We start from the raw sequence: 27,917 nt of genomic DNA, 5'->3' as shown, positions 1-27,917 counted from the left end.
TGCTCAAACTGATGAAAGGTTTACAATTCTATGTGTATAAAAAAAGATAAGTGGAGGAACATATCTACAAATAGGTAGAAAATATTTGTCTTCCTGTACATGCCTTAGTCTAAGGTAGACACAAAAGAAACCTGAAGTAAGATCTTGCAACAGGTTCTCATCCAAACTCTCCAAGGTGCTGAGACCTATCACGACATGCTCGAACAACATCTTGGTAAAGAATAAAACTTTATTTTGTAACAGTTGGAGAAAATGTTTAAAAAACAAGCAAGTGAGGAGCTGTAAATAAGGTAAAACGCTACCCCCAGAGAGCAAACAAAAACCCTTCACCTCCCCAGCTCTGATAGAACACTCCCAAAGCAAGAACAGACTTGTTCTTGCCCGTGCCTCAGCAGAGGACATCCAGCGTTCAGAGCACATGCCAGACGCCGTCTTGCTGCTGGCGAGGGCTGTCCTTGCTGGGGTGGTACATCCCAATATCCCTGAGCACCAAGGGAGTCACCAGGTATCCCCCGGAGGCAACAAGCGCGCTGCCACCACAAACCCTGACGATGATGACCCCTAACCACCAAGGAGGAGGAATAAAAAACATCAAGAGGAACCATCCATCGCCACCACAAAACAAGCATGTTTGCACACTATTGTCCACATTCAAGTGAAGAACAGGAGCCAGTCTGGAGCTCCTTGGAAGACCTTGTACAACTAGGACTGATATCCATGCCCAGGGTAGTCCTATTCAGCAGCTACTAAAGTTTTCCTATCACTACGGTATTTGTTCACCCCAGAACTCACAACACGTTTGCCTTGTCAGGCAGAAAAGCAAAACCCCAAACAACTTTTAAGATTTATAGTGGAGGGAAGAAAACCAGGAAGTTGGAGCACAGTCAAACAGCATCTCCCAGAGGATCCTGAGCAAAGTTCGAGACCAAAGCAGCTGGTGTCTGAATGCCGAGGAGGAGCAGGACCGCTTCCCTTTGCTCAGCCGCTCCAGCGGTGCTTTTCCCCAGGCTTTAGCTCCCTCTGTGGGACTCTGGGATGAACCTGCACCTGCTCAAAATAAAGCACAGTTAAAATCCAGGACTGACCCATCTTCCCGCAGCCAGGGCACAGGGGTTTGCCCTGAGCCAGGACAACAGGCTTGCTGCAGCTCAAGCCGCAGGGACATCACCTCGCAGCAGCTCAAAACAGGCACGACGGACCCATTCCTAAAGTACAACCAGGTACCCGAACCTCAGCCACCCTCATCCGAGTTAAAATTCTCCAGTCCGCGCCCGACAGGAACGAGTTCAGAGTCATCGTCACAGACGAGCGAGGCTGCGGGGAGAACCGCGCCACCCCTGCGGGGGATCTGCCAGGAGCGGCCAAGCCATTTCCACAGCCACCTCCCCTACTACCCCGGCACTGCCTGTATTTAGGCTGCAGTCAGCTTCAGTGTTAGGAACTACAGACACTTCTAAGAGGTTCTGTTGCCTGTTTTTCTTTCTCTGTCCTCGCCTATGTGAAGAGGACCAGAGAATTTCCACTTGTATCAGCATAGGTGCTATTGCCAAAAGCTGGCTTTTACAAACCAGCGTGCTTCCCGGAACCCCGGGGAGCTGGAAATGTAATTCTGCCGAGCTGCACGCTCCTCAGAGCTCTGTTATGGAAAAAGGCCAACGGAGAACAAGGAGTCTGTTTTGATTAGGGTTTGGGTTTTTTTTTTTGTTTTTATTAGGTGGTGGGTTTTTGTGTTCGTGGTGTTTTGTTTTCCCTGAAGCCAAGTTGGTGACAATTTTACTTCCTCTCAATAGGGCTGGCTCCAAAAAACTCAACACAATTCTAAGTCTCATAAAATTTAAGATTTACCACCCTGCCTTTCTGCAAGAAGTTTTTAGCATAGCTCCTCTTTCCAAGCCACGTGGGATTAACATAAGGTTGAGCTACCAAGGCTGCTACTTAGCTTTTAGAAGTTTAAAAAAAGCCTTTTGAAAGGAGGCAAAAAACTCTTGAAGTCATTTATGCCAGAGATAAGATGCTTGCATCTACCCTTCAAAGACTCTAGGGATACTAGAGAGCTGAGCCCCTCTACAGCCCCATGAAAGGGGCTAACGAGCTCTTGAGGACGCCACCTTCCCACGTTTACACAGCCTGGGTACACAGGGGCTTACCTATTAATATAATAATAAAGTTAGTGCCAAGTCTGCGTTTCAGGAAATGGCAGGACTCACCTCTGCCTATATTCCCACGACATCACTGTATCATTTACTGTTCTGCATGCTGTTAACACGACTAAAATTAAACTAATAAGACCAGCTTTTGAACAGGCGGGTGCCTGGAGCAGTGGGAGCCTGACAGCTGCCCTCTCTCCCAGGCAATTCCCGAGGCTCCCGTTCTTTTTGCAAAAACTCGTTACACAAATTAAGAAGAATTGTCAATTAATTTAAAAAACATCCTTTGGTTTTTTTTTGGGGGGGGGGGGGGCTTTGTGGTCTGGGAGGACAAGAAACAGATGTACATGAGAGGTCTACTCAGTGACCTACCCCACCCAGCCCACAGCTGGCTTTGCAGGGTGCTCAGCCCCCGCTGTGCCCCGTGACCCTGGCACACTCGCTGCCTTTCGGACTCAGCCCTTCCTACCGAGCGTGACCGGCGGGGCGAGTACAGCTGCAGAACTACACGGGGTTTCACAGTCTGAGGAGCCCGCGGTTCCCAGCGCATCGCAGGTTACATTCCCCTAAGCTGTCGGGACAGCCGCTCTACGTTTTTACCTCCTTCGGCCGCGCTCTGTCACTGACGCGAGTGCTGTCAGCATCCGCTCCGCAGGCAGAAGGCCACGCGGCACCCCAGCCCCACGTGCTCCTAAAGGGATCAAGTCCTGACACCCCTGCATGTTCTGCAACCGTCACTCACGGGGTCAAGCGCAAGGAAACAAGATGCTTACGCAACCAGACCCAATGCAAGGGCATCGGCGTCCGAGCTTGCATCTGAAATGATGAAGAGTTGTTGTGAAGTTTTACTCCTACAGATTTTCTGCGTAAGCTGGGATGAATCACTTATCCTCTGTTTCCTTTTTATGCTGATCAGCAGCAGGGATTGCATTGCCTTATGAGGAATATTTGGGACACTAAATACATCTGAACCGTGCAGTTCTGAAGAAAAGCATGTGTTCACAGCATTTTACATCAGAAGGAGCCACTAATTCCTCTTCTTCAGTTTTCGCTGGTATCCTGTCCTTGTGGGCCAGACAGCACCGCAGTCTATTTCCTCATTTTACACCCTTAGTAACAGACACTACCCCAGCTCACAGGGAAGGTGAGTGGTTTCACCCCGAAGGAGCACGATGGGGAGCTGCTGTAGAGTCAGACAGGGAACCCCCGCAGCGGCAGCACAAACCTACCTCTCTGTCCGCCGCTTACGGACAGCCGTTCCCCACCCCTCGCATCATGCAGCTGTGCACGGGCAGGGCAGGAAGGAAGGCTCACACTAGATCTTTACCAAGAAAGAAGAAATCCACACCGAGATGTAGGCAGCCCAGGCTCAGGTGCTGGAAAGCAGGGGTTTCGTCCGCTCAGGGCCTGGCACATCCTTGTCCTTGTCGGGTTCCGGGCGCTGCCAGTAGCCGTCTGATCTTCGGAAAGGCCAGTCCAACTCATCATAGTGGCAACAGCAAATAGAGGAAAACAGCCGAGTCCGGACCACCCGCGTACAGAGGACAAACATAATACAGTTGGCACCTCCTTGGAACGTGTTACCAATTCCCTGCAAGGGCAAGAAAGGAATTAACAGAGCTGTCCCTACAGGCACCCCCCCAGAGAAGAGCAAACACCGTGTCAGACCAGCTACAGTACTGCCCAACTGCCACTCAGCAACTTCCCCCTAAATGAGAAAAAAAACCCAACCCAACCAGCCAAAAAGATTCAGCCAAAGCAACCTTGCACCCCAAAGCAGAGCAGATGGCTGCTGTGGGTCCCGCTCCTACAGCCCGGGCCAGAGGGGCAGAAGGACAGACACCCAACATTGCTGGTCCAAGCCCACTTTTCCCACATCAGGCGGCAGTGCCCAGCGCTCCTGGTGCAGTTACTCCCTGTACCCACTAGATGCTGCTGGAAGAGCCATTGCTGAGCACCTCGGGCAGCGGACCAGATGCTCCCGCAAGGCGCCTGTGGTTTTTTACCAGTACGCGCTGCATCCTGCCACGAAAATTGATATTAAGAGCAACCAAGCCTTATCTCCCTCCCAGATCCTCCTTTTAATGTATTTCCTGGCAAATACTTACATGTAGGACAACCAGGACTGAATTTTGCACTGCAGGGGAGTTACAGAGGGTCAGAATGAATCGCACGGTGCTCCAGATGCGGAGGATGATAAAGATGACAGGGATGAGAATCAACTTCTTATCTGCTATGGAAGTCCGGGGCTGAAATGCAGGTGCTCTTGAGAGAATGGGGCGATACTCTGAGAGTGCTGCATGCTTCCGTGGAGGGTGGGAGGGAGACAAAAACGTGAACAAAAAAACTACGCATATTGGACATTTAGCTCCAGGGATTCTTTTCAAAGCAAGCTAATTTTTTGCATCTTGTGGCAAGTTAGCAGGGGCACAGTTAAGAGCACCAGTCTTCAGCCACATTCTGCCCTTGCTAATGCAAATATTCCTGCTGAGGCCAAGGAGTGGTAAATAAAGGATATCCGGCCCTTATCGGAGTCCCACTAAAGCTTTATATTAACAAACATCATTATGTAGTTACCAAGAAATCAGGTCATAACAAAGTAAAAAAAAAAAAAAAAGCAGTGCTCCACAAGATAGTCCTGCTGGTCCAGTGGCCTGGCCCCATTGCCACCGGCTTTACCACCCTGTAAACGCGTGGCTAAGGGTTTGGCCTCCTGAGATATAGATATATACACACACACACATATATACATATGGGGAGAAGTCTAGCTCATCATTTTCAAACTATTCAAATTTTTGGCCTTCGCCAAAAAGCAAGTTCCACAAGGAATTTACGCCCAGGTGAACCAGTCCTACAGTATGTTTGAGCAGAACCTGCCTCGCTTCTGACCATATCCTGTCAGCAATGGGCTTCCATGGATTTGAGCAAGCCAACAAACCTCTCTATACCAGCACACGTGGGAAAAAAAAAATTAGTGACTGTGCGCTGGATCAGGGAGGTTGGAGGTGTGAGGCCCATGAGACCTTCCTATGGCAGAAGCTACTGGATGCGCTCGGATACAGCACACGGAGCAGCTGCAGGGACACGTGATGCCGAATGCCAGGATGTTAGTATGGGTGAAGAGATCAAATCTCGGGATAGCTAACCTGCAGAAAACTGTTCCTTGTACCATCGGGGCTACAGAGCATACACAAAACTTTGATGCGCAGTGCTCTCCTTCACTCCAGTACTCCCAGTCCCAACACCTTACCTCCTCCAGACCAGACCTGTATGACAACACTGAACGGTGGCCTGAGTCACCCCCCACCTCCCCGAGGGCTTTCGGTGCAGCTTCCCACCCACGCCCCCGCAGCCTTTGCCACTTGGAAAGCCCCTGGCACACGCCCCGCGCGTGTCCCCCACAACGGCTACCTCCATAACTTCTCCTGCCGCTCAGACCGTGCGGGAGCCACTACTGCGAAACCCACTTCAGCCGCTAACTAACACGGCCCAAACCCAGCCCTGGGTGCCTATTGCTCCTCCTTGGAAGTGGGGGGAGCCCTGCCAGCAGAGAGGCTTAGCGAGCAGGCTACCAGGCTTGGCAAAACCCCCGGGGATGAGGAGAGAGATGCTCTGGTCCAGAAGTCCCCATGTGCTGCTGCTCCAGCCCCCCCACTGCGGGACTCGAGCGATGCTGCCTGCCCCCAGCACGGCTCCGGCAAGAGGGCGAGGGCTGGAGCGGGGACGGGAGCGCGGGGAGCCCAAGAATCCCTGGCAGAGCGAGGGGGTAAGAGCCCGGCCAGGTGGGGGTCAGGTTTCCAGGCAGTCACGCTGCTATCTTTGACAGCGGCTGGAACACAGCGTCCTGACTGCTGTCAGGCGATGGTGACAGGCAGTAGCAAACCCTTCCCGACTCCCCTTTCCCAGGACCCTTCCGACTGCTAAAGCCTACGCTGTTCTTCCAACTCGTCTGTGGGATCCTGCCCTAACCAGATTTGTGTTTATCCCAAACTACCACTGCCGTAGCTTCACCGCAGCAAACAGGTTTGCAGAGGCAGCATTTTCCAGAAGGACAACTATTTAGATGTTGGGGTTTTTCCCTAATACAACTTAGAGAAAAAGGGAATCTCTGGATGTAGTCCCTTCTGCCACTCTCAATCTAGGTCTCTCTACTATGTAAATGTTGTCCTAGATGCCTGGATTCTTTGTGTTCACAAGGAAGAGCAGCAAATAAGCCTCTGAATTCTGAAACCCTCCTAGACAAGATGTCTCCCCGTACTGTGTACGCATATGGTGCCTAATGCTATAGTGCCCAGGTACTTATAAACACCAGCTATCATTAGAGATCCTAAAATGACGGAGGTTAGACAAGTCCAGACACCAACCTCAGGCTTGGTACAAGTGGAACTCTGGAAGACTGATTAAAGCTGAATTTTGTCCTTCACATCCTGTTTCAATTTTTACTGTAGGAGTTACATCTCACTCATGTACATCCCACAACCCCTGAAGTTTTCAAAAGGCTTTTACATTCTTCCCGTGCTAAGTCATTGTGTGACGATGCTGCAGGCTGCTCGGTCAGAGGTACTGCTTCTCCCAGTGGCGGACGCATTTCAGCGGTATGTGAAGCAATTCCTGCCTGCGTAGCTGCTAAATATGCAGCAAAATCTTCAGAGCACGGGAGGATATAATCACACAGCAAGTCTGTAACCTAAGCTGAAAGCAGTAAAATACTCACCGCTCTATTAATGTGCTTCTTGATGAGAATGTAGAGCACCGGCAAAGTCACATAGGCCAGTATCTCCCAAACTTTCCCTGTTAACAACATCCACAAGACTCGATCCTCTGCATCCAAGTTGACCCAACACCAGCCCACAGAAACGTTGGAGGCGTCATAGCCAATCTTCTTCAGAGCAACAGCAGCCACCGTAATGCCAAGGGGGACTCCCCAGCTGAGTGAAGAACATAAAGAGCAAGGTTAAGCCAAGAACATATTCACTTTAGTCCCTCCACACCCCAGAGAAAATGGGTGACAGAGCAAGGGATTCTTCATCAGACTGCAAACCCACTTCCTAGGGACCCGCTCTAGGAACGCGGATCCCCCATCCTGAAGGACGGATGCAAAACGATGTGCTACACTCTGAACTGGAACCTGCCCTGCACAGCAAGCGGCGAGGGTCCAGCGAGGTGAGCAGAAGACATCCCACCTACTCGCCTTCTCTCCTGGATACGGGGGAGGTCGAGGATTTGGGAAGGGCAGAGCACTGAACAACGTGAGTACCCTGAAGGACCCAGCCATTCGAGAGCAAGCTGGCTGATTCACGGCTCTCGGAATGATTCCCGAGTGCCACCGGGCATAAAGGACCAGCACACAAAGAACTCCACAATTTTATGCCATCGGCGGGTTGGTTTGTTTTGTTTTTAAATGGAAGCGTAATCAATACTGTGAGAGCAAAAGGATAATTTCCAAAGGACAAAGAGCAAGTTTCTTCCCAAGGAAAAGCACTGGCAGTAACAGTAAAAAGCTAAGAAAGCAAAGAGGAGCCATATTCACATCATCTGGAGCTGTGTTTTGACTTTGGCTTCTCTCTTGACAGCAGAGGCAAATACCGGGAAGCATTTAGAAGAAAAACAACTGTGGTGACACACATGAATTAAGTCACTCAGCAGCTTGGGCTGACCACAAAACTACACGAGCTGAAAAATTCCGTGACCCCAAATGTAAAAACACTCAGCCCCTTCCTGGGTGCTGTCAATACCCAGGACTTTACATGCCTGCCCTAGCCTGTGATGTACAACCCACAAATTACTCCACGACCGAAATACCGCCCTGCATTCAACCGAGCGCATCGCCTGCCCTGCCCATGCCCATCCTCAGAGAAGGTTCTGTGGAGCCTTCAGCGGGACAAGGGACGCTTCCTCAAACAAAGGGCATAAACGCTTCAGAGAGCGCTCAGACTGAGCTTCCAGCAAAACCCTCCCGGTGCACAGCACGCAGAGCCATTACCGTGTTGCTCTCACCACCTTCCTGGTGCACGCTCGTCCCTCGCTGACAGCCTGCAGGAGCTGCAGAGAGCTCGGAAAGGACCTTCCTCCTAAAATCAGCGTCACGTGCGGCAGACTACGTAGGCAACCAGCAACTGCCTAGACCAGATTTTCTGAAATTGCACAGCCCAAGTGAGAAATCAGAGATAATCCCACGATATCAGATCTCAAAAACATGCCGTTTCCTACTCTTAAGTAACGTCTGGGTTCACCTACTCGCAAAATAAAACACATTGAAGTATAATGCTGTAAAAATTTCAGAGTCGACCTTTCAGCGCGTTTAGAACATTTTGTTTCTGCCTTTAGGTCAGAACAGCCAGTGCTAATCCAAGACTGTTGTTATTTAAGGACAGTTCTGGTGCAGGAAGCCCTCCCCGTGCTATTATCAGAGCAGGCTTTCTAAAAACATCCCAAACATCGCCACCGCCATGAAAGCTTCTGCACAAGACTCACTTTGGAAAAAATGGTGATTTGCCTGAAAAAACCAAGGATTACAGATGTAAAGTGATTCAAATTTCAGTACACTTGGATGAACTGGCCACTAAAGTAAAGATTTCAAGAGAACTGGCGCTTCCTTAAAGAAACTATATTAAGGCACACAAGCACAAACGAGTCCAGCACCAAGAAAAAGGAAGTGTATTAAGAAACTAATTTGCCTAAATAATGATCTCCACAGTGAGCTGAAACTGAAAGAGAATTATGTGAGGAGATAAAACCAGGTTAAATTACTAGGCATGGATGTAAGAGAACAGCATAAATACGTACAGACACAGTAAGAGAGGCCACAGAAGGCAATAACAGACCGCTAGGCAAGGGATTTAAAAAAAATTAAAAAAAAAAAAATCTTCAAATAGCTAACTGGTAAAAGGAAGAATGTGGAAGAAAAGTGCCACACATCACGTGGTGAATTTTCACTTAACTAGTGTATTGGGATCAGATGGCTGTTACAACTAACACCAAGGACAAAAGATGACAAGCTCAAAGTCAAATCTAGAAAGTAATCGGGTGTTTCAGTGAACTTCTTCAGCTCCATTCTAGAAAACTGGAAAAGAGAACCGAGACTGGTAACTTGATGATTCTTAAGAACCCCTAAAGGACAAGGCTACTCCTTGCACCTCGGTAAAAAGGCCGGCGATCTCATCTCTAAGGCAGATACGACAGCACTTATTTCCCTAATACAGCCCCTGGCAACCTATTAATGAAAATACGTACGACTCAGCATATCTTTCCACATTAATACCAATTCTGCATTTATACAAGGTGACCCTTAAACTACAGCAGCGTACAGCCCAAGCTGCATTGGTTTTCTTGTCCTCAGTGCGCCTGGGTCAGGTTGCCTAATACCACATTTTGATTTACGCTGCACAGCTGCTTTTTTTTTTTTTTTTCTTCCCTAGAGGCTCTTGCAAGGCGGGAAGCTTTGCAGTCACCTGCCTGCACAGGTTAGACAACAAGGCATCCTACCAGCAAGCCTGCAGGCGATCCCTTCTGGGGACAGGAATTTTTACTCTGTCAGAGAGAAAAATCAGTCTTCTGGATACACCGACCACTTTCCTGAAAGAGCTTTGAGCATACATTGTAAGCAGAACTCCAGACCAAATCTGCTCCAATTTAATTTGTCTTGGTTTGTTTGGTTTTTTTTTAACCCGCTCGAACATTAAGCAGCTCTCTGTACCAAAGCACCAACTTCCCGGTACCAAGCAGATATTCCTCCCGGAGAAGCGTGCGAGAATTTACCAGCTAAGGCACCAGCAGTCAGGTAGCTTGCACTTCGGTTGGCCTGACTTACGAGCTTTTATAACCTAAATGATAAAGCCACAGCAAATTTCAAGAGACCCCTACACCTTACAGGCAACACTTGGGGACTTAAATCCAGTCCTGAGATTTAGTGCTGGCGCAATCACGCACGAGGCAGTCCCTTGGGGACTCAGATGTCCAACACAGCAGTACCTGAAAGGATCCCCAGTGCTCCATCAACATGCACCTATACGTAGATATGCATAGTTACAAACACGTATATAAGCACACACATATATGATTTTTATTTATATATAAATATAAAAGCATATATATGCTTATAACCATCTGCATAGCCTGACCATGAAATGCAAATACTTCAGAGGTTGATGGCAACTGCTAAAACAAAGCAAGAAACAATCCCAAGGTGGGTTCTGGTCCATTCCTCGCTCCGAGTTTGGATCAACTACTCTCACAGCAAAGATGCTGTTACCCAACTGAACCATCCTTGATATTTAGAAATCCAGAACGAGTGAGGTAGCCTGGAAATTTATGCTCCGGATGCCAGAATTTACACAACTACAGAAATATTTTCAAAGCTAACTGTAAGCTTGTTTTCAAAGCTCACCTGAGCTCAACGAGTCTAAAACCAAAACAGAGCCTGTAGTTCCGAGTCTAGCAGTAGACTAGGTGGATGTGTTACCACATGAATCAATACGGAACGAACCTGCCTGACGGGGTTGATCCAGTGTGACATTGTAATTTCCCTAACAGGAAAATTTCAAGTACTGACTTCCAACATACATTTAGTCAGCTCCACTCAGCCACAGAACAGTCTCTGGTTATACTCAATGTTAACGGAGTATTCATCTTTACAAACGCTTGTCCCTTATGAGTAAGTGCTTGCGAGGAATAGGAAACATGCACGACAAAGCTCCATCCTGCCTTGAATACCTTCCAGAAGCATCTCGCAGAACGACTTCACACAACTGCATGACTGCATCGGCAGCCTATGAAGCAAGAAGGGGGGAAAAAAACCAAAATCCCAGGTTCTTGCCTAGACAAAAATACTGGAAAGTTACCTTTAAATCCTTAAAACATCATCTGCCCCTTTGCCACCTCTCCTTTTGCCGTAGACAGGTCTCCCTCACCCACCTTCTGCAATTAATGTACGGACTAGTATCTTTTCGTTATCAGTTGCAGCAGTTCCCATCCGCGTGGTACCAAGAGGTGTTTAGGCTAACGGCACCACAGATAGCCAGTGGGACTCTGAAGCACTGCAAAGCTCGAGGGGAGCCGTGCCCAAGCATCATGGCCAGAATCTGATTTTATATTTTCAGGTAATGATAAAAGTGCGGGGAAGGAAAGAAGGAAGATGTGTCGCAAGGGGATGGGCAGAGAACAGGTCCTCACTTGTTTTCTCTGGCTTTTCATACAGATCATGAAGCAGGAAGAAGCTTGAAACACCATCTCTGCACAGAACGGGAGTCGTTTACAGAGCAGAACCTGGCAATAGGGCTTCGGTGAAAGCTATCCACATCGTCCTTTACACGGAGCAAGTGGAGCTGATCAATACCAAGAACAGAACATGGCATTTTATTTTTACTGAAAATAAACCTGGCAAATTTACCCAGAAGTAGTTCAGTCTGAGCACTCCCTTCCTTTCTGTCACAGGATTAGAGCGATCTTTCCAGATTTTTACAGTTTCAAGAGTGCACAGATCACGGCCAACATTATTTCAGTGAACCTGCCTGTTTCTTTCCACACTTCGTAGACGACGAGACCGAGAAGCAATAAACCAGATGGAGAAGTTAGCGTACAGACAACGGCCATACAACAAGTGATTAGCAGACAGGAAAATTAGAAATAGGCCAGATTTGCATCAACTCTTTGATGTAGCCTGATGCAAACAGCATGCCCATGAAGAAGTCAGACTCCTTTTTTTCTGTTCCTTAAGCAACACGTGTCTCTCTACTGGCACTCCATCCTCTCCGTAATTCTTACAGCGCAACTCTCTATTCACTTGAAATGAAATAACCTAACAAACTGCATCTTATTTCAACTTCAGCGACAATATCCCGGTGTACCCAGATGGATGTGCAGTCACCTCAGGCTTCCTCACATCACACCTTGCTGTCAGGCCATAATTAGAACAGGTAGGGCAGGAACTGAAGTTCCTCCCTGACTCACGCTTGGCCTTAATGTCTTTCTCTGACCCACCTTTATCTGGACGCAACTCTCATTCAATCATCTCCCAAATGATGCTGTTTGGAGAAAAAAAAAAAAAAAAAAGGTGACAGATACTTGACTAAGAAAGCAAAGAAAATCCAGTACTAGCCCCGATGGCCTTTTTTTTTTTTTTTTAAACCAGATCATTCCTCATAATTTATTGCAAAAGCTTGGCAGCACAGAGGACTAAAGGATCACTGTTTTGCTCAGCGTGGAGGTAGCACATGATTCCACAAGCTCAAATTGCATAATGAAAGCTTTTACTAAACACGATGTGGAAAATCAGCTCACTAAATAGCAGAAACAGAGACATAAAGCTACACTGCGGTCTGTTTTGTCTTGCTTTCAATCAGACATGCCAAAACAACCTTCAGAGTGCTTTTCTAGCAGCCTCCTCACTTGTAGACAACGTTCTCCTACGAGCATTGACTTACAGCAGCCTGCCTGGGGAAAGGGGAAGGATCTACAGACCCGGCTGACACCGGGAAGTCAGGGACCCGTGGAAACAGATCCCAAACACAGGAGTTTCGGCAGCAGCAGCCAGGTATTGCAAACACAAGTTTTGTGATATTATTTCCAGGAGATCAGAGCAGATTGTGGAGGGAAAGCAGAAGGCAGGATTTTCAGAGTCATCACCTCTTGCCAGAGATTTTTCTATGTGACCTTAAACAAAAAATGTTTAACTTTTCCACACCTCCCTTTCTTCACTTGGGAGAAGAAGGGAGAAATAAGCAGGGCTGTTTAGTTAAAAGACAGCGAAATCCCTGTTTACAAGGAACTTGAGAAGGGCACGCTACCCTTAAGAAACGAGCAGGTGACTCGAGCAACCATCCAAGCGCTTCATCGGAGCGGAGCATGCCGCACGCAGCCGCGGTGGCTCCTGGCCGCAGGGTGGGTGCCTGCGGGTCCACACCTCGTGCTCTCACAGGAACAGCACCCACCTCACGACGTGGAAGCAGCAGAGCAAGCCTGTGCCCGTGGGCGAGCCCCTCACAATGGTGATATAGAGGTAAAGGGCAATGGCCATGGTCCAGAAGAAGGAGCTGGTGTTGGAGAAGGTGGACAGGGCGCCCTGCAGCACGCAGTCCCATGAGGTCCTGTCGAAGTCCTGTAGCACCCCGTAGAAGTAAGAGAGGGCTGAGAGGAGGTCCGCCAGCGACAGATAGAGCAGGAGCTGGCGGGGACGGGTCCGCAGCTCCGGCCACAGGGCGTGGGTGCAGACCAGGAGGCTGGAGCCCAGGAAGGAAAGCACGCAGGAGACCAGCACGACGACTCGCTCCGAGGCGTACAGCTCCGTGGGGGGCAAAGGCCCGGGCATGCCGGAGACGGAGGCAGGGCACAAGGACACGGCAGCAGCCCCAGAAGAGCCGGGCAGCAAAGCCGGGGAAGGAGGGAGGGACAGAAAGCCGGGAGGGGAGGCCGGCACCCTGGGACAGGGCGGGGCGGGAGGGCTGCGCAGGAGAGCTGGCGGGGGGCGGCGAGAAAGGGAAGGGAAGAGCAGGGCAGGGGAGAGCCGCAGGAGCCGGCGGGGAGCGGGGAGCAGGGCCGGCCCGCCCGTCATGTGAGCCCGGCCCGGCCCCATCCGCCGCCCCCGCCCCCCGCAGGGAACCCCCGGCCCGGGACCGCTCCCGCCGGGGCGCTTGAGAAAACCTCCTGCGTCCCCCACAGCCCACACACTACCCCTTTTCTTTAAATCAGAATAACCCGCAGTGGCTGCCTGGTGCAATGTGACAGAAGGAACTGATGCAAAAAAAAAAAAAAAAAAAAAAAAAACCCTTTTCCCCCCCCCCCTTTTTTTTTTTTTACTATCGTCTCCTAAAAGTCGTGCTTGATGCCTTTGTTCCCCAAGGAGAGCGCACAACTCCCCCACCCTTTCCCGAGCCAGAACTAGGTACCTCTCTCTGGCTCGGTACTCGGCAGAAGGCTCCCGGGGGACGCTCTGCGCAGAGGCTGCCAGGCCAGCGGTCCTCCCCTGCCTGCTTCACCCTCCCGAGGTGGCACCAGTGTTCCCTTCACCTGCCCCATCCCTTACCCTGAAACACGCCAGCACTGCCACTCCCACTATCCCGCACCCTGTGAAGCGGAAAACGATAAGCAGACACAATAGAGCATTCACTACCACGTTAAACTGACTTTTTTTTTTTTTCATTTCTGTTGATACAGTGCTTCCCCCCTTCAAAGGGCTTACAAGTTGAAAGCATGTCCTTGTTTGCCTCTAACTTCTCTGATACTCGGTCCTTACAGCTTTGATGTGGATAGTGATGTGCTCAGTTTCCAAAGGAGATGGTTCTCCTTTCAGGTGCCTTGTTCTCTCAAACAGTTTAATCATTTCCTAGCTACCTAGCCCTGAAGGATCCCTGCTGAAGTCAGTTTTTAAACAAGGTTTATTCTGATCTTATCCCCCACCCAAGCTTCTCTCAGGAGCCTGAAGCCATCTAACACAGCCTAGAAAACACATCTGATGGAAATATCTTAAAAAAAAAAAACCAACCCAAACCAAAATACTAGTTACTCTGTTTGCATATTACTTTTGGCCATGGTGTCCTTTCAGTTTTAGATTCCCATCTTCCAAATTGAGAAGGGGTTCTTCTCAACATTTTACATCACTTCTTTTGACCAGTCTTGTATTTAGAACACACCATTTTACAACTAAGTTTTTCAGGATAACTAGTATTTAATTGAACTCTATTTTTGCACTATTGCCACTTTACTGAAAAAAAACAAAAACACAAAAAAAACACAATTGCACTTTTAAAAAAATAAACCCATATTCCTCTCAGATGTTTAAGAGGGCCACTACTGCTTACATGTTTTATTAAGAGCAGGTTCTTCCATTTTTTCCTCTGCAGCAATTTCTTCTTCCACTACTCCTCTGCACAGCTGTCTTCAAAACCTGCAGCCAGTTCCACCACCTCCTTAAGCTTTTGATTATCTTAATCTGGTTTTGACTTCTAAGTTCAAATCCAATTTTCTAATGAATCCTGGAAGTCCTTAGGGACACATCAGGGTGTCAGGGTAAGGCTTCGCACCCGCTCTGCCAGTTCACAAAGAGCTTTTCACTAACATTCAGCTATGTCTTGGTTACCTAGGACTGGGTGCCAGTTCTGAAAGAAGTCTTTGGAGGTTTTTATCAGGTTGATTTAAATCAGTTTTGCCACAGCACAGAAAGGGGCCGCGTGGGTCAGCACGCAGAGCACCCCAAATGAACCATCTTACACTGCTGCTGCTCCGGGGATTCACCTCCAAGGACAAGTCACTCCGACATTTTCCAAGAAGTTACTAGATAGAACCTCAGAGGTTTTTTAAATTGTCAGTAATTTACTAAGTCTCCAGCTATACCCAGGCTCGGTGTGCTGCTTCTTGGACACCTTGATGCATCTGTCATTTGCTCTGTTAAAGTTACTTATTTTGGAAACGAGATCTTCTATGTACCTTTTTGACCTTTACCACTCAGTTAAACTTCAGCCAAGCAGGCTTTTACATTTAGAAGATTTTAGAGCCTGATGCCCTCTGCATATTCTTTATAGGAAAAGGGAAGTTGCAGCAACTTGCATTTCCCCTGAACATAATCTGGCACTAATAGCTTTTTTTAACTAATCATTATCCCAGGCTTTCTTTAGCTACCATCTGACCCAAAAAAAAACCCACGAGACAAAACTTTGTCAAGGCTGCATTCCCAGTTGTTGCTTTTACACATTCTTGGCTTCTTCCTTGTTCTTTGGATTCCCTTTCCCCACTTTTATAGCACCAGACACTCACCCACCTATCACAAACATCCAGACAAACCACTTCAAACACCCTGGCTTTTGAGTGTTGCTTTTGGTTTGGGGTGATAGATGTGGCTCTACAGCACAGCTTCGTCAAGTCTTGCAAGACAGTTGTTTATTTCCACAACATACGATGACCCAACAAACTACTTATTTAGAACTGGAAAGCAGCAAATATGTGAATCACAACCACAAGTTAGTGGAAATGCAAATGCGGGTTTTGTCTCGATTCACTCAGAGATGTGTCTTTCCCTGAGCAATCAAGAAAGAAGTAGGACAGGCATACGATCTTCTGCTGGATGTCTCCCTATTTTCTAAAAATAGGAATATGGTAAATTTACACACAGAAGTCAGCACTCAACAGAAGGGCATGCATGAAGAGTTAGCGCTTCAAAACTGAGTAAGAAAAGGCAAATAATTTCTTAGTAAAGATTCCCACTACCTTTCCTTTTCTTGACATCTGCATGTGCGAGACATCCGCCACCCAGCATCTCTGTGGCATTCCTGTAATCTCGATATCGTTACCTTCTAAGCGCAGGGTAGCGGTGCAGCTGTCTCTGCCCAGATACACATTCCTACCTTCAGCCCCATGGAATCTGCAGTTGTCCAGAGAATAGAAATATTTGGAAACTGCCCAAAGATACGTGACAACTCAAAGGCAGTGTTGCGCGTAGCTCCGACGAGAAGTAAAAAAATCTAAGCAACTAGTTTGTCATAAAGCAACACAGAAAATGAAAATTCTCCTTTGAGCATTTCACCTTCGGATGTTCTTAAAGCACAGGGAGGTAAAGGGACCTGGTATTTGGTGGAACAACACAGAAAGTCTTTTTGCCCGACTTGAATTCATCTCACCAACTACTAAAAGCTTTCTGACACACAGGCCACACCCTGCAGCTTATAAAGCATCAGTTGAGCTGTAGCTACCTAAATTTACCTCCACTAACTGTGAGCTAGAATGCACTGATATAACCTTTGGAGGAAAAAAACAACACACAAAAAACCCCACAAAACACAAAACTCCCAAAAACCCCCAAAAAGGCTTCAACCAGAAGTTTTGACTTCACCTTTGCAGCTGGCTAGGAAGCTGGGCTGAGGCGTAGTTCTGTTAACTGGGAGCCTGGTCGCGTGCTTTAGGGCTCTTTAGTGATTATTAGGAGCCACGGTACCTCTGCGTATCACAGACACAGTGCTCGCTGGCAGAGTACCTCGTTACTCTCCTGATTTTGTGCCAGATCAGCAAGACAGCTTTTATCAGCGATTAAGACACTTCATGGAAAAAGTATATGAGCAAAAGATCTGGTCTGTGTCTTACTCCCCTGAGATCCTTGAAGGCCAACTCCAGGGAGAGAGGAGCCTGGACTGCTCCGGAACAATTAGGACACTACTTCACATCTCACACACGTGAGGAAGAAAAGACTTAGCACCATTTATAGCTGTTTGTTTCTGACACCTAGCCAAGGGAATCCGAGCTCCCTTTACGGCCACAGACATAATTACAGCAGAATAACCTCCTCCGACTCCAGGTGCCCAGCACAGCCAGCCTCACTACCCACAAGAGGTCACTGGTGTTCCAGGCAGGAATGGTTTTCCCGTTGTCCTGATGTACCGAGCGCTTCTCCGCTGTATCTCCATCTCTGATGGAGACAGATGGCCCTAACACCAGCAGACGTACCTTGGTCACCATTTGCCATCCCTGCGTCATGCCCGCAGCTTAGAAGTCGTTTAAGTTGGAGCCTGGAAAAAAGTAGCGCCCAGTTTCATTGCACCCATAAAAAAAAGTAGATGTGTACTGAAATAACCGGATTTTTTTTTTTTTAAATCAGCCATTAGATGTTCAGTTTGGGCAAAACCACTTTGAGTTTTCAAATCAGTATGCAGTTCCTCTGAAGGAATCAGCACAACTGTTTCTTGTCCTCATTAGCTTCTCAGGGCTCAGCCTGGGAGCAGTAAGACACCAAACTCCCACTCACCTTCCCAGAGGAATGCAAAATTAAATGCATCGTGCATAACCCTTCGCTGACATACATCTTCTGCACAGCCTGGCTATGCCCATGTGAGACACTATGTATATGTGAGAACATATAGCCAAGAATTAACAAGCCTGATAACAAACATAAACATAACTCTGGAATCGTAACGCAATTAAAAAAGCTAGCCAACAGTTTCACCAGCACCTGAACTCTTCATTCCCAGGAGAATGAGAACATTTTTTCTAAGTCATCACCTGATCCTTAGGTTCACTGCATCAGCTGAAAGGAAGCCAGGGTTAAGAGAAGGCATCTGAGACATACGGAAATTCTCATGTTTGTCCTTTGTTGCTTTTTCTAGCATGTGACAAAAAAAAAAAATCTACATTTCTAGCAGCCCTGACACAGATTAAGGACCTAATCCTTGACTTTATTAACCCCTTCTATTCCATTTTGGACACTAATACAGACAGCTTTTGATACAGCATTAAAGACAGACATCTAAGGCTGCTCAAGTAATTTAAAATTATCACCCATAGCCTTCATAATTTCTCAGTAGCTGCCCCCTCCAGACAACTACTTTTTCAAATAGATTTAGAAGACTCAAGCAAAAAACCCACATAGAAATACATTCCCTCCATATCTACTAAGACGACCAAGCAACAAGGCAATCTGTTAAATACATGCAGACATTTAGCCAACTCCGCTAAATGTCTTTTCTTCTCAGAAAAATAGTTTTCAGATATTTGAAAGGTTTTATTTGGCAAACACTGGGGTACAGACAGCTCTGTAGCAAGCGCAACTAGGTGCTACCAAGTCAACTAGGAGGAATCTGACGTTCCCACGTGAAGTCATGCTGGAAGCAGGGGGTCATTTTACATACCAAGAACAGACTTTCTGGAAGCGGAATTGCAATGCACATAGACGAGCATAGAGTCACGTGGAGCTATAGGATACGTACTGTTTTCCCTGACTCTCCTTGTGCAAAAGACTACAAAGTAAAGTTTCACAGTTTTGTAACTAGTTTAGATTTATTCTAGGTCTCCTAGAATTAACAGATGCTGTATGAATTCCTATTTATCTTGATCACGTAAGACCAAAATACTGTGACTTTCTCTGCTGCCTCTGCCATTCTCCTGCTTCCCACCCCTCTGTTGTCGGGCAGTAACGCAGAACCATTCGCTCCACAGCGGGCAGCTCTGCTTTCGGTGTCCGAGTACTAACTCTGGCACATTAGCTGCTACTCTAACCTGGCTCCTTTGATTCCAAAGACCCTGAAACATGTAGCCCCCTTATCTTTAACTAGAGCAACATGACAAGCAACTGTTAGAGTAACAAATTCTCAACTGTTGGCAGGCTCAGCCTTGGGATAGCACAACAGCCCTGACGCAAGCACGACAGCGTAAAAACCTGCGGGATCAAGGTGAGCCTGGGCTTTATGCAGTCTTTCCTGTTCCACCTCCAGTGCGCTAGCACTGCAAAGCGTGCGTACACAACTGCCGAAACGGGACACGCTCCTCACTTACCAGCGGAGCACTATGGTAGATGTTTAGCCAACCCAATGGCTTTGCTTTCCTTGAGGAGAGATGCTTAGTCATTTTAAGCAGTTTGCCATTAGCATCAAAAAACGTGTAGTCAGGCTGCAGAGATTGCACACAAAGTCAAGCCAGCGACTCTCAAAAAAGCCACGAGCAATGAGAGTTTTTTTGCAGGCAGAATGTAATTAGTTACATTGCTGGAATCAAGCCAGCACCATCAATGAATTAAAGTATGCTCCAAGTGTTGTGATAGTTTATTTCAAATTTAAATTAGGAGATTAACATGGGATATTCCTTCATGCTGTGGCTGCATGAAGAAAAATAAAGGTATTAATGTTGTACATTCACAATGAAATAGAATATGCCATGAACAAAAAAAATATTACAGTTAAGACCGGGTCTTAAGGTCACCCAGGTCAGACTTAAATATGGAGCAGTGGCACTTTGGCTAAAAAAGCACTGAAAGATTGCCATGAAAGAGTGCTGCTTTGTATTCTGTGCAAGTGCCCTTTCCCATTCTCATTACCTGTAATAAAAGTGTATAGACTGCATCTCTTATAGTTAGTAGTAGGAAAATAGGCCAAATAGGTTTTGGGGGGGGGGGGGGTGTAAATTGAATTGAAGGTATACACGGTACTTTGCAACAGGAAGGTCTGCCTACAGCCTGCAGTTTTAAACACAAGCAAGACAGGAATATAAAAGCTAATAATGAGACCCTTGAGTAGGAAAAAAAAAAATCACAAAGCACGTCAGCTTCCCTGGTTACTGAGCTGGAAGCCTCACTCAGGTTATTTCACACAAGTTATTTGAAACAGATGAAGTGCAAAGCAGCAGAGACCATTCTGCTAAGGGAAAGAGTGCAACAGAGCCCAGGAGACTCTTTCTTTCATTGACACAAGGACACTCAACATCTACAGTCCAGAATCCAAATATGACCTTGAAAATGGGTTGTAAAACACCATATCATACTCCTCACCCCCCTCCTTTGAAGGCAGGGATAAAATATTTGTGTTAAACAATTTACAGATTCTCCCTCCGTGTGGGGGTGCTGACTGCCACTACCATTCAGCCAACTAAGGGGTCAGCTGTGGTCACATCCCCGACGCCGAACTCCAGCACACCACTCGGCATTCAACAATGCCGTTTGCATCATGCTTCCTTCCCAGGTAGCAAAGAGCACATTTAACAGAACTATTTGAAATACAGTGTCCGCGTATTTACAGAAACTAACTGGATGGTTAGCCACCACTAGCCATCCCGGCTTAAGCACTACTGCAGAGTTATATACAGGAAACTTGAAGCTCAGAACATTCTCTTATAACCTGGAATTCAAACTCACTGATTTTATTAACACAGGTGAAGTTGCTCAGCAGTACCATGCCAAGTGAGACAGGTCAAACCCCACGTGTTTGTCACTCCAGCCACATTCCAGTTGTTGCATCAGTTCCATTCAGCCAACACCCAGCTCAGACTCAAGTCTGGAGCAGCGGCACTTTGGGAAAGGGCTCTAGAAAGGGCATTTACACAGAATATAAAGAGGCGCTCTGTTGCAATCTTTGTGGCAATCTTCCAACGATATTTTTTTTTTAGCCACTCATTACCTATAATACACCCTGTTTCTCCCCAAAAAGCCTGGAACTGATGGTCATCTTTGGGTCCATAAAGAGGAAACAATCTGAAAGCAAAAAGTCATAGAAAAGCAGTACTCTATCAGGAAATTGGATGTACTAGCTCAAAACATCTGTCTCATGACAAATATCCTGCAAAGGCAGAGATGAAGTTTCAGAAGATTTGCAACAGAGGGATACCGTGCTCCCTTCTGGCCGCCCATTATCTTCCGAGTACAGAACTTTTATAGACAGCCCATAGAATTTTACAACTCCCTGTAACTGGTGCAATTATGTTCAAGTCTGGAAAAAAGGTGTACAGAAGTGTGGGCAACCAAAGTCATAGCTGGTTTTTTTTTTTTTTTTTTTTTTAAAGAGGATTGGAGCTCCAGGGTCCCTGGTTTATGACACCTGCAATGTCCCTGGATCATGACACCCAGTTCATGCCAAGTCAGTGAGGGCCATAGGGAATAAGACACAAAACCAACTTGCTTTGATCAAAATTAATGTAAACTTCTATCCTCTATGAGTACTGGAAGTTTAAACAAGATTTAGGCAAGGTCTTTCCTCCTTCCAAGGTTGGGGTGCTCTTGCATTTCCTCCCTTAGAACCATCCCATATCATAGATTTGTCCTTTCCATAAATCCTCCTTGTCTCCCTCTTATCCAGACAAGGTAAGAAGTAATGCCTCATTGCATCATTAAAATCTAATTCATTCATCCCCAGAAAGATCAGTGAAGTTTTTGGGCACCTGACTCCCTGTATTTGCAATGCACAGCTGCTGGCCAGCACCCAGGAGAAATAGTTACTACAGGTGAGTTACTCCCATGGCAGGTTCAAAGCCAAGTTACCTTGTCATTACCAGCCTGAGATTGAGGCTCAGATGAATTCTTCCTACCAGCAGGCCCTTCTCCCAACGCCTAGTGTTGCATTTTTGCAGTGTTACTAGCAATAGCTGGTAGGAAGATTGCATGTGGAAAGGACAAAGAAAGAGCAAAGCAACTTGCAACATGTTCATCTTCTCTTTTCTTCATCTCTTGCCTCTGATGCCGTGACCACATCATCAAGCGTCCTGTGGCACTTCTCACGTTAGCCCTCTGCTCCATCAGACATCCCAAGCTCCAGTGCGACACAGTACACCTGGGCAGCATCCCAACCTGGATCCCCATCCACCTCAAGCCAGGGAGATGAGGCAGGCCCAACAATGTGTAGCACTTCTAGGGCAGTATACTTGCTGATTGCTTCCTTGACTATTGTTCACAACAACCAGCTAAGACACTGCCAAAGAAACACTCACAGCTGGCATCACACAAGGAGGGAAGTTGGGGCAGGTTGTTCAAGCTCCTCCTCTCTTCTCATTCACAGAAGGCAAGAGTCTGGGGACAAAAAAAAGAGTCAATAAAGCAACTGCAGTAGTACTAAAGAACATAGCTTTCAAGGGAGCAATAGTACTAAAGAAAATAGCTTTCAAGGGAGAAGAGACCAAAAACCATAAATTGACAGTTACCCTGTCCCTTACCCCCCATCTTGGTAAAGGCCTCTAAGAATTACAAATATTAATGAGAAACCCAGCTTACTTGTCTGCAATCCATATTTATCTCAATGAGTTCCAGTTTCACACCACACCATTCAGGTGAGACAGTGGAACAATAAAGTGTTTCCAGATGCTTAGTAGTTTAAGAGACAAAACCGTTTCAGTTCTTGGTGGGTTCACTTGACTGCACAGCTCTGCTCTTAGGTCACACATATGATACATTAGACAGAAAGAAAACTCACTGGGAACACAATCATCTGCAAAACAAATGAAAAAGGGAACCAATGCTTATTTGTACTAAAGCCATTTGACTTTCTTATTATACGTGTGGAACAGCCTGAGATACACAAGACATGGTGTTATCTAGCATTCCTGCTATCCTCAGTTCCTGGAAACACATGAACATGTGAGAAGACAGCCCTCAGGGCAAAGCCATTCCTTACCTCTTGCATCATAGCCTCAAGAGCAGGTTATTACTCAAGCACCTCTTGTGCAACGCTTGAGTATAAAGGTAAAACATGCTGCATGACTAGAAGCTCGCTGACTTTCGTCAGCCTCTAATTTCTTTCAGTGATCCACTGGCAACACTACATCTGTATATTCTGAGACATCTAAGGCTTCTATTCCCCCTTCTAACACACCAGGTTACAAATTCCAAACACTCGGGTTTGTGTTTGGCTAGCAAGACAGAGAGCTAAGACTCTCGATTCATTCTTGCTCTCGCCCTGTTTTCCTCACCATGAAACTCTATTTCATCTTCCATCAAGTATCAGAAACATGCCATCCTGCAAAGACAGACACGAGCACCAACTGAAAGGCAAGAATTCCAAACTCCTGGCTATCACTGAATCTTCAGAATGGCCAACATTTGGGAGTGTATTTTTTTTTTCCCTAAAAGACATACCATAACCCAAGACAAACCTGTTTGGTTTATTGCAAGAGTCATGAGATAAAGTTCAGTGGCTTTTGTTGTACAGGATGACAATGCAGGTGATGGGATAAGCTCATGCCCTCTATATAATATCGCAAGAGAATGACAAAGGTGAAAAGAAGTGCTGTAACTGCACGCCAATCAGATCAGTACAGCAGAGAACAATGATACCCACCAGGCATTGTGATAACAGAACAATGGCTCCATTCCCTGTGTCCCAGGAGACAGCACCAATTAATTAACAAATCACTTCTTGACTGTAACCTTTTCATCCTGAGGAAAAAAGCAAACAATTCCAAAACATCAAAATCAAGACTTGACAACAGTACCCACTCTCCTGCCCTGAAAACGTGTCCCACTCTGGAACTAGCTGTCTTGTTTAAACAATGACCTAATCATCCCTCCAACATTTCCCATCAGGATCAGAACAAACCAGACTATCTCAAAGGCAATTAACAGGTCAGGGACAAGCACAGCTACAGGAGAGCAAAACAATCTGGTACAGAAGCAGCTACTACTTCATCTTTCGTCTTCCTCTGGGGACACACGAGACTGCAGAATTGCAGTTTTGGGAACTGCAAAACTCACCTTTGAGCCACTAAAAGTTAAACACGACAGGGCCAGGGAAAAGATGCTTTGGGGAACAACCTTGTATCTATACAGCAGGACAATGATCCTGCTTTTATTTTTTCAAGTCATTATAACTCCCCTCTGCTGCTTGCTACCTATAAGAATTCCTAGTGCTGTAGGAAAGGAGGAAACAAGTTTAAAGGAGGAAACTGTTTAACACTTTGGGAGAACATGGAACAGCAAACCCACCCTTGTATTCAAGCCTCACAAGAAGGGCAGCCCCAAAAAATGCATGCCCAACACCCAAAGCAGAAGAGAGGGAGTGCCACATGCCACATCAGTACTGCTCAGCTGGTCCAAACAAGTCTACTCAAGCCTGCAGCTGCAAAGAGCCAGCGCCTTGGATGCAAATCTATGTCTTGGTTGGATCTAATCCATCAAGTCCTGCTCCTGGCAGCCAAAGATCTGAGTCTGGGATTTTTGTCTTGCTATCACCAAGTGGTAGTAAGTTCTAGACAATGCATAAAGGAAGGACATTAGCGCATGGGCAGCACTCTGATACGTTTCTTGCAACCCAGTGAACTCAAATGTGTCTGACATTGAAAAAGTGTTTTATCTTATAGGTACTGGGTCCACAAGAACAATTTGTGTAGGGCAGCATCAGCCCATATGCACACCACTACATACATGCAAGACTGAAGTGCGTGAAACAGGAAAGAAGAGATTGACAGAAAAACAGGCTTTCAGACAAGTGTTCTATAAATCTAGCCAATATTTATTAAATTAGTGCAGCTCATTAGATTGTACCATAAAAAACCCTAGGATGTTGACCGAATGGGGAGTGCTGTCCTAGGCACAGTACAGGGATACAGTAGAAGAATGCATCCCTACTCCTAGAGAGTTTATTCTGCACTAACATTAATAACTGTTGCATGAGACAAGGTATTAATTCTTTCTCACAAATCACTGCAGAGTCATCTTAGAAAAACATCATCTTTCCTTAATATGGACTAAAATCATCATGGTATTAAGTATAAATGAAATCTCATCACTGGCAGGTATGTAGGACCATCCTTCTCCACCCCTTCCTATTGATGTACCTGGAGAGAACACATAAGCTGTAACTCAGTTTTTAATTACATAAGTCTGGGACAACAGACATGAGTCTTTTTTCCCCCCCAAGAAATCCACAAGCCTCCTCCACAGACGTGAATGGGATTTACCATCATGTGGAGTCCAAACAAGCTGGCAATCAGGCAAGGATCCTTCAAGTTTTACAAGCCCACTTTGGAAAATATGCAGAGAAAGCTAAGGTACAGAAAAGCATCCCCTCTGCTGAGACCTAGAGTTAAGTGACCTAATCGTTTAACTCTGTTCACCACTGTGTCTGCAGGAAAAGCAAGGATTTGCAATACTGAAGTTATCCAGCTCTTGAGCTTGCTCTTGTTTCTAGGTGGTCAAAAGCTGTATTTCTAGGGATGACTGACTTGGGAACAGCTTTGAAGTCTTGCAGGGAAATCAAACAATTTAACTAGTTTAAAGGTAGAAGAAAACTGTAGAAAAGTGCTGGCCATTAAGCTGAGCAACTGTTCTGTTTCAGCAGCTTGTCTAACAGCAAATCCTTTTCTCCTCCCTTTAGTTCAAGTACCTGGCAAATTTACTGTGATTGTGCATTTGTGGAAAGCATTCGCCTTTAGGGAATCGTCTGCAAGGAATTAGCCTATAAAGAAATCACTACTATAAAACAACAAGCTGATGGGTGTGGAGGATGGAAATACTCTCCTGTTACAGAAATACTGCATTCCAAAAGAGGTGAAGAGTCCTGCCAGGTGAGATCTGCAGCAATCATTTTGTCATTACTGAAATACGTGATACCATAAGCTTCAATTAAGCATATTTATTTCAAGTTCATTCCCAGCACTGTGTCATTCTCCTGTTGTCAACAAGTGGAGTTTTTAAGCTATGACTGACCTAGTCACAAGCCTTGAGCTAGTGCCTGAAGAATTACACAAAGTTTCTCTAAGGATTTGAACAACTCCTGCCGGAAGCCTGATGCAAACAGATCCTCTGTTGCTGGAGGCTTCAAATACTTCCTGTTTCAAGGCAAAACAAAGCTGAATTTTCATCTGTGAAATCTGTGGGTGAAACTCAGCAACAGGAGAAAGCTGGAATGACAAAGATGAAATGACAGTTTTCAAACTTGAGAAAGACTTGGGTTGGAAGAGACTCCTGGATATCGCTAGTTCAGCTGCCTATTTTAAACAAGACTAACTTCCAAACTAGATCGGGATGCTCCATGTCTTTTATACAGGCTGGTTTAATCAACCCTGTCTATTTCTAAGCCATAGAATTAGAAGTAATGTCTTAGTAAGCATAATAGACTCAGCTAGATGAACTGGCATCCCAGAATAGTTATCTTAAAGCTATACCAAACCACTCGTGGTGGTTGCAGAGCAAGAACAAATGCTTTCCTTTCTCCCAAAGGAGATGCCAGTCTTCCCTATTATGAACCTTCAGGTAGGAGAGGAAGTGTCTGCTTCTTCAAATACAGTCAGTTTTCCTGACTTACAACCTTACGGACAAGTCTCCTTTAAGTTAAGAATACATTTGATAAACTCTGACTTTGATTAGATACAAGTCCTATGATATATGGATCCTGGGGTTTGGGTTAGTCTCTCCAAAAATTTTCAATCTAGCACTGAATTATCCCATCTTCTATTGCAACCCCTGTGATATGCTACCAAGTCAACCAGAAAACGGTCCTAGGCTATGACTCTTGGCAATGCTTATTAAGCATTGTCGTTATCGTACTTCTCCTGTCACCTCCTCCTCCAAACTCCTTACAGCATCCCAATTCCCCAAATACAGGACACAACCTGCTTAACTCCCATTTGCCTTTTTTTTTTTATTAATCATACAGCAGAAACTTTCCTTACGAGATGAACTGACATGACCCTAGATAGGAAATATATTTACCAGATTGACAGTTCTGCAGTAGGAGATGATCCAGCTGGCAGCGGTACCCGCAATCATCCATCTAAGCTCCCAAGTGACCCAAGCTTCCTGCAGCTAGGCCTGATACACCGCAAGCAAACTGAGCCCAGGCTCCAGAGAGGTGCAGACACCTGCTTCATAATTCAGCCTCGCTGCAAACTCAGACAGTTCCAGCTTTCTTGATATAGCCACGACTCCACCCCACGTACTGCCACCACTCCTGCCGGCCAACCTCACAGCTAATAAGGAAATAGGACAATACCTTTGCAGTGAGTCACAGGCTGTCTAAAACAAAGCAGAATTATGAGGAAAGACTAGACAGGACTAGCAATTCCTTTCTGTAAAACGCAGTAAGATGAGCGAAAATCATGCAAGGTGACAGAACAACAGGGGAAAAACTCGATTAGTCAGCATTTCTACCTGTAGGACAGTTGCATTCCTAACCCTACTGATTTTCAGCCAGTCGCTCAGCTCAGAGGGACACAGCCATTTGGGTAAGAGGCTATTTTTGTCTAATTGCAGGTGACAAGTGAAAAAGCAGCAGCGGTTTTGTAGCCCTGGGATCATGTTGCAGATGGAAGCCAGATCTGCTCTCGGTAGCTTCTTTCCACAAACTCTCCTGCACTCTGAGAAGTACGAAAGCTCTCAGATGTAACAGGGAAAATTCAGGAAAGAGTTCAGGTTATTACATTAGTGAGATCTGCAGGACAACTATGTGTCACTCAATCACCTACTCCAAGAAATACAGACACAAAACTTCTATAAAACATGGTACGGTTAAGAATACTATGGAGAAAATCTACGGCAACTGTCTCCTCCCATTCCTTGCAAGGCATCATATTTGAGATCTACCACATCTCACCCAAGTGAATCTT

The 27,917-nt window shown here is 46.3% G+C and overlaps 1 protein-coding gene across 1 annotated transcript; it reads right to left on the bottom strand.

Moving 5' to 3' along the window:
• Positions 1 to 211: 211 nt before the first annotated feature.
• Positions 212 to 17,592, bottom strand: GPR157 (G protein-coupled receptor 157). The gene is given in 9 exon segments (XM_054801022.1): positions 212 to 1,047; positions 3,475 to 3,738; positions 4,256 to 4,450; positions 6,862 to 7,075; positions 13,076 to 13,787; positions 14,167 to 14,207; positions 16,427 to 16,458; positions 16,461 to 16,552; positions 17,574 to 17,592. Coding segments are annotated over 8 exon segments (1,527 nt in total). The 3' UTR covers positions 212 to 1,047; positions 3,475 to 3,516.
• Between the last annotated feature and the right edge of the window lie 10,325 nt (positions 17,593 to 27,917).

This window comes from Grus americana, chromosome 21 (genome assembly GCF_028858705.1).
Source record: "Grus americana isolate bGruAme1 chromosome 21, bGruAme1.mat, whole genome shotgun sequence".
In the NCBI taxonomy this organism is placed as follows: Eukaryota; Metazoa; Chordata; class Aves; order Gruiformes; family Gruidae; genus Grus; species Grus americana.
The sequence above is the reverse complement of the archived record's forward strand: the minus strand, read 5'-3'. Positions and strand labels throughout refer to the sequence as shown.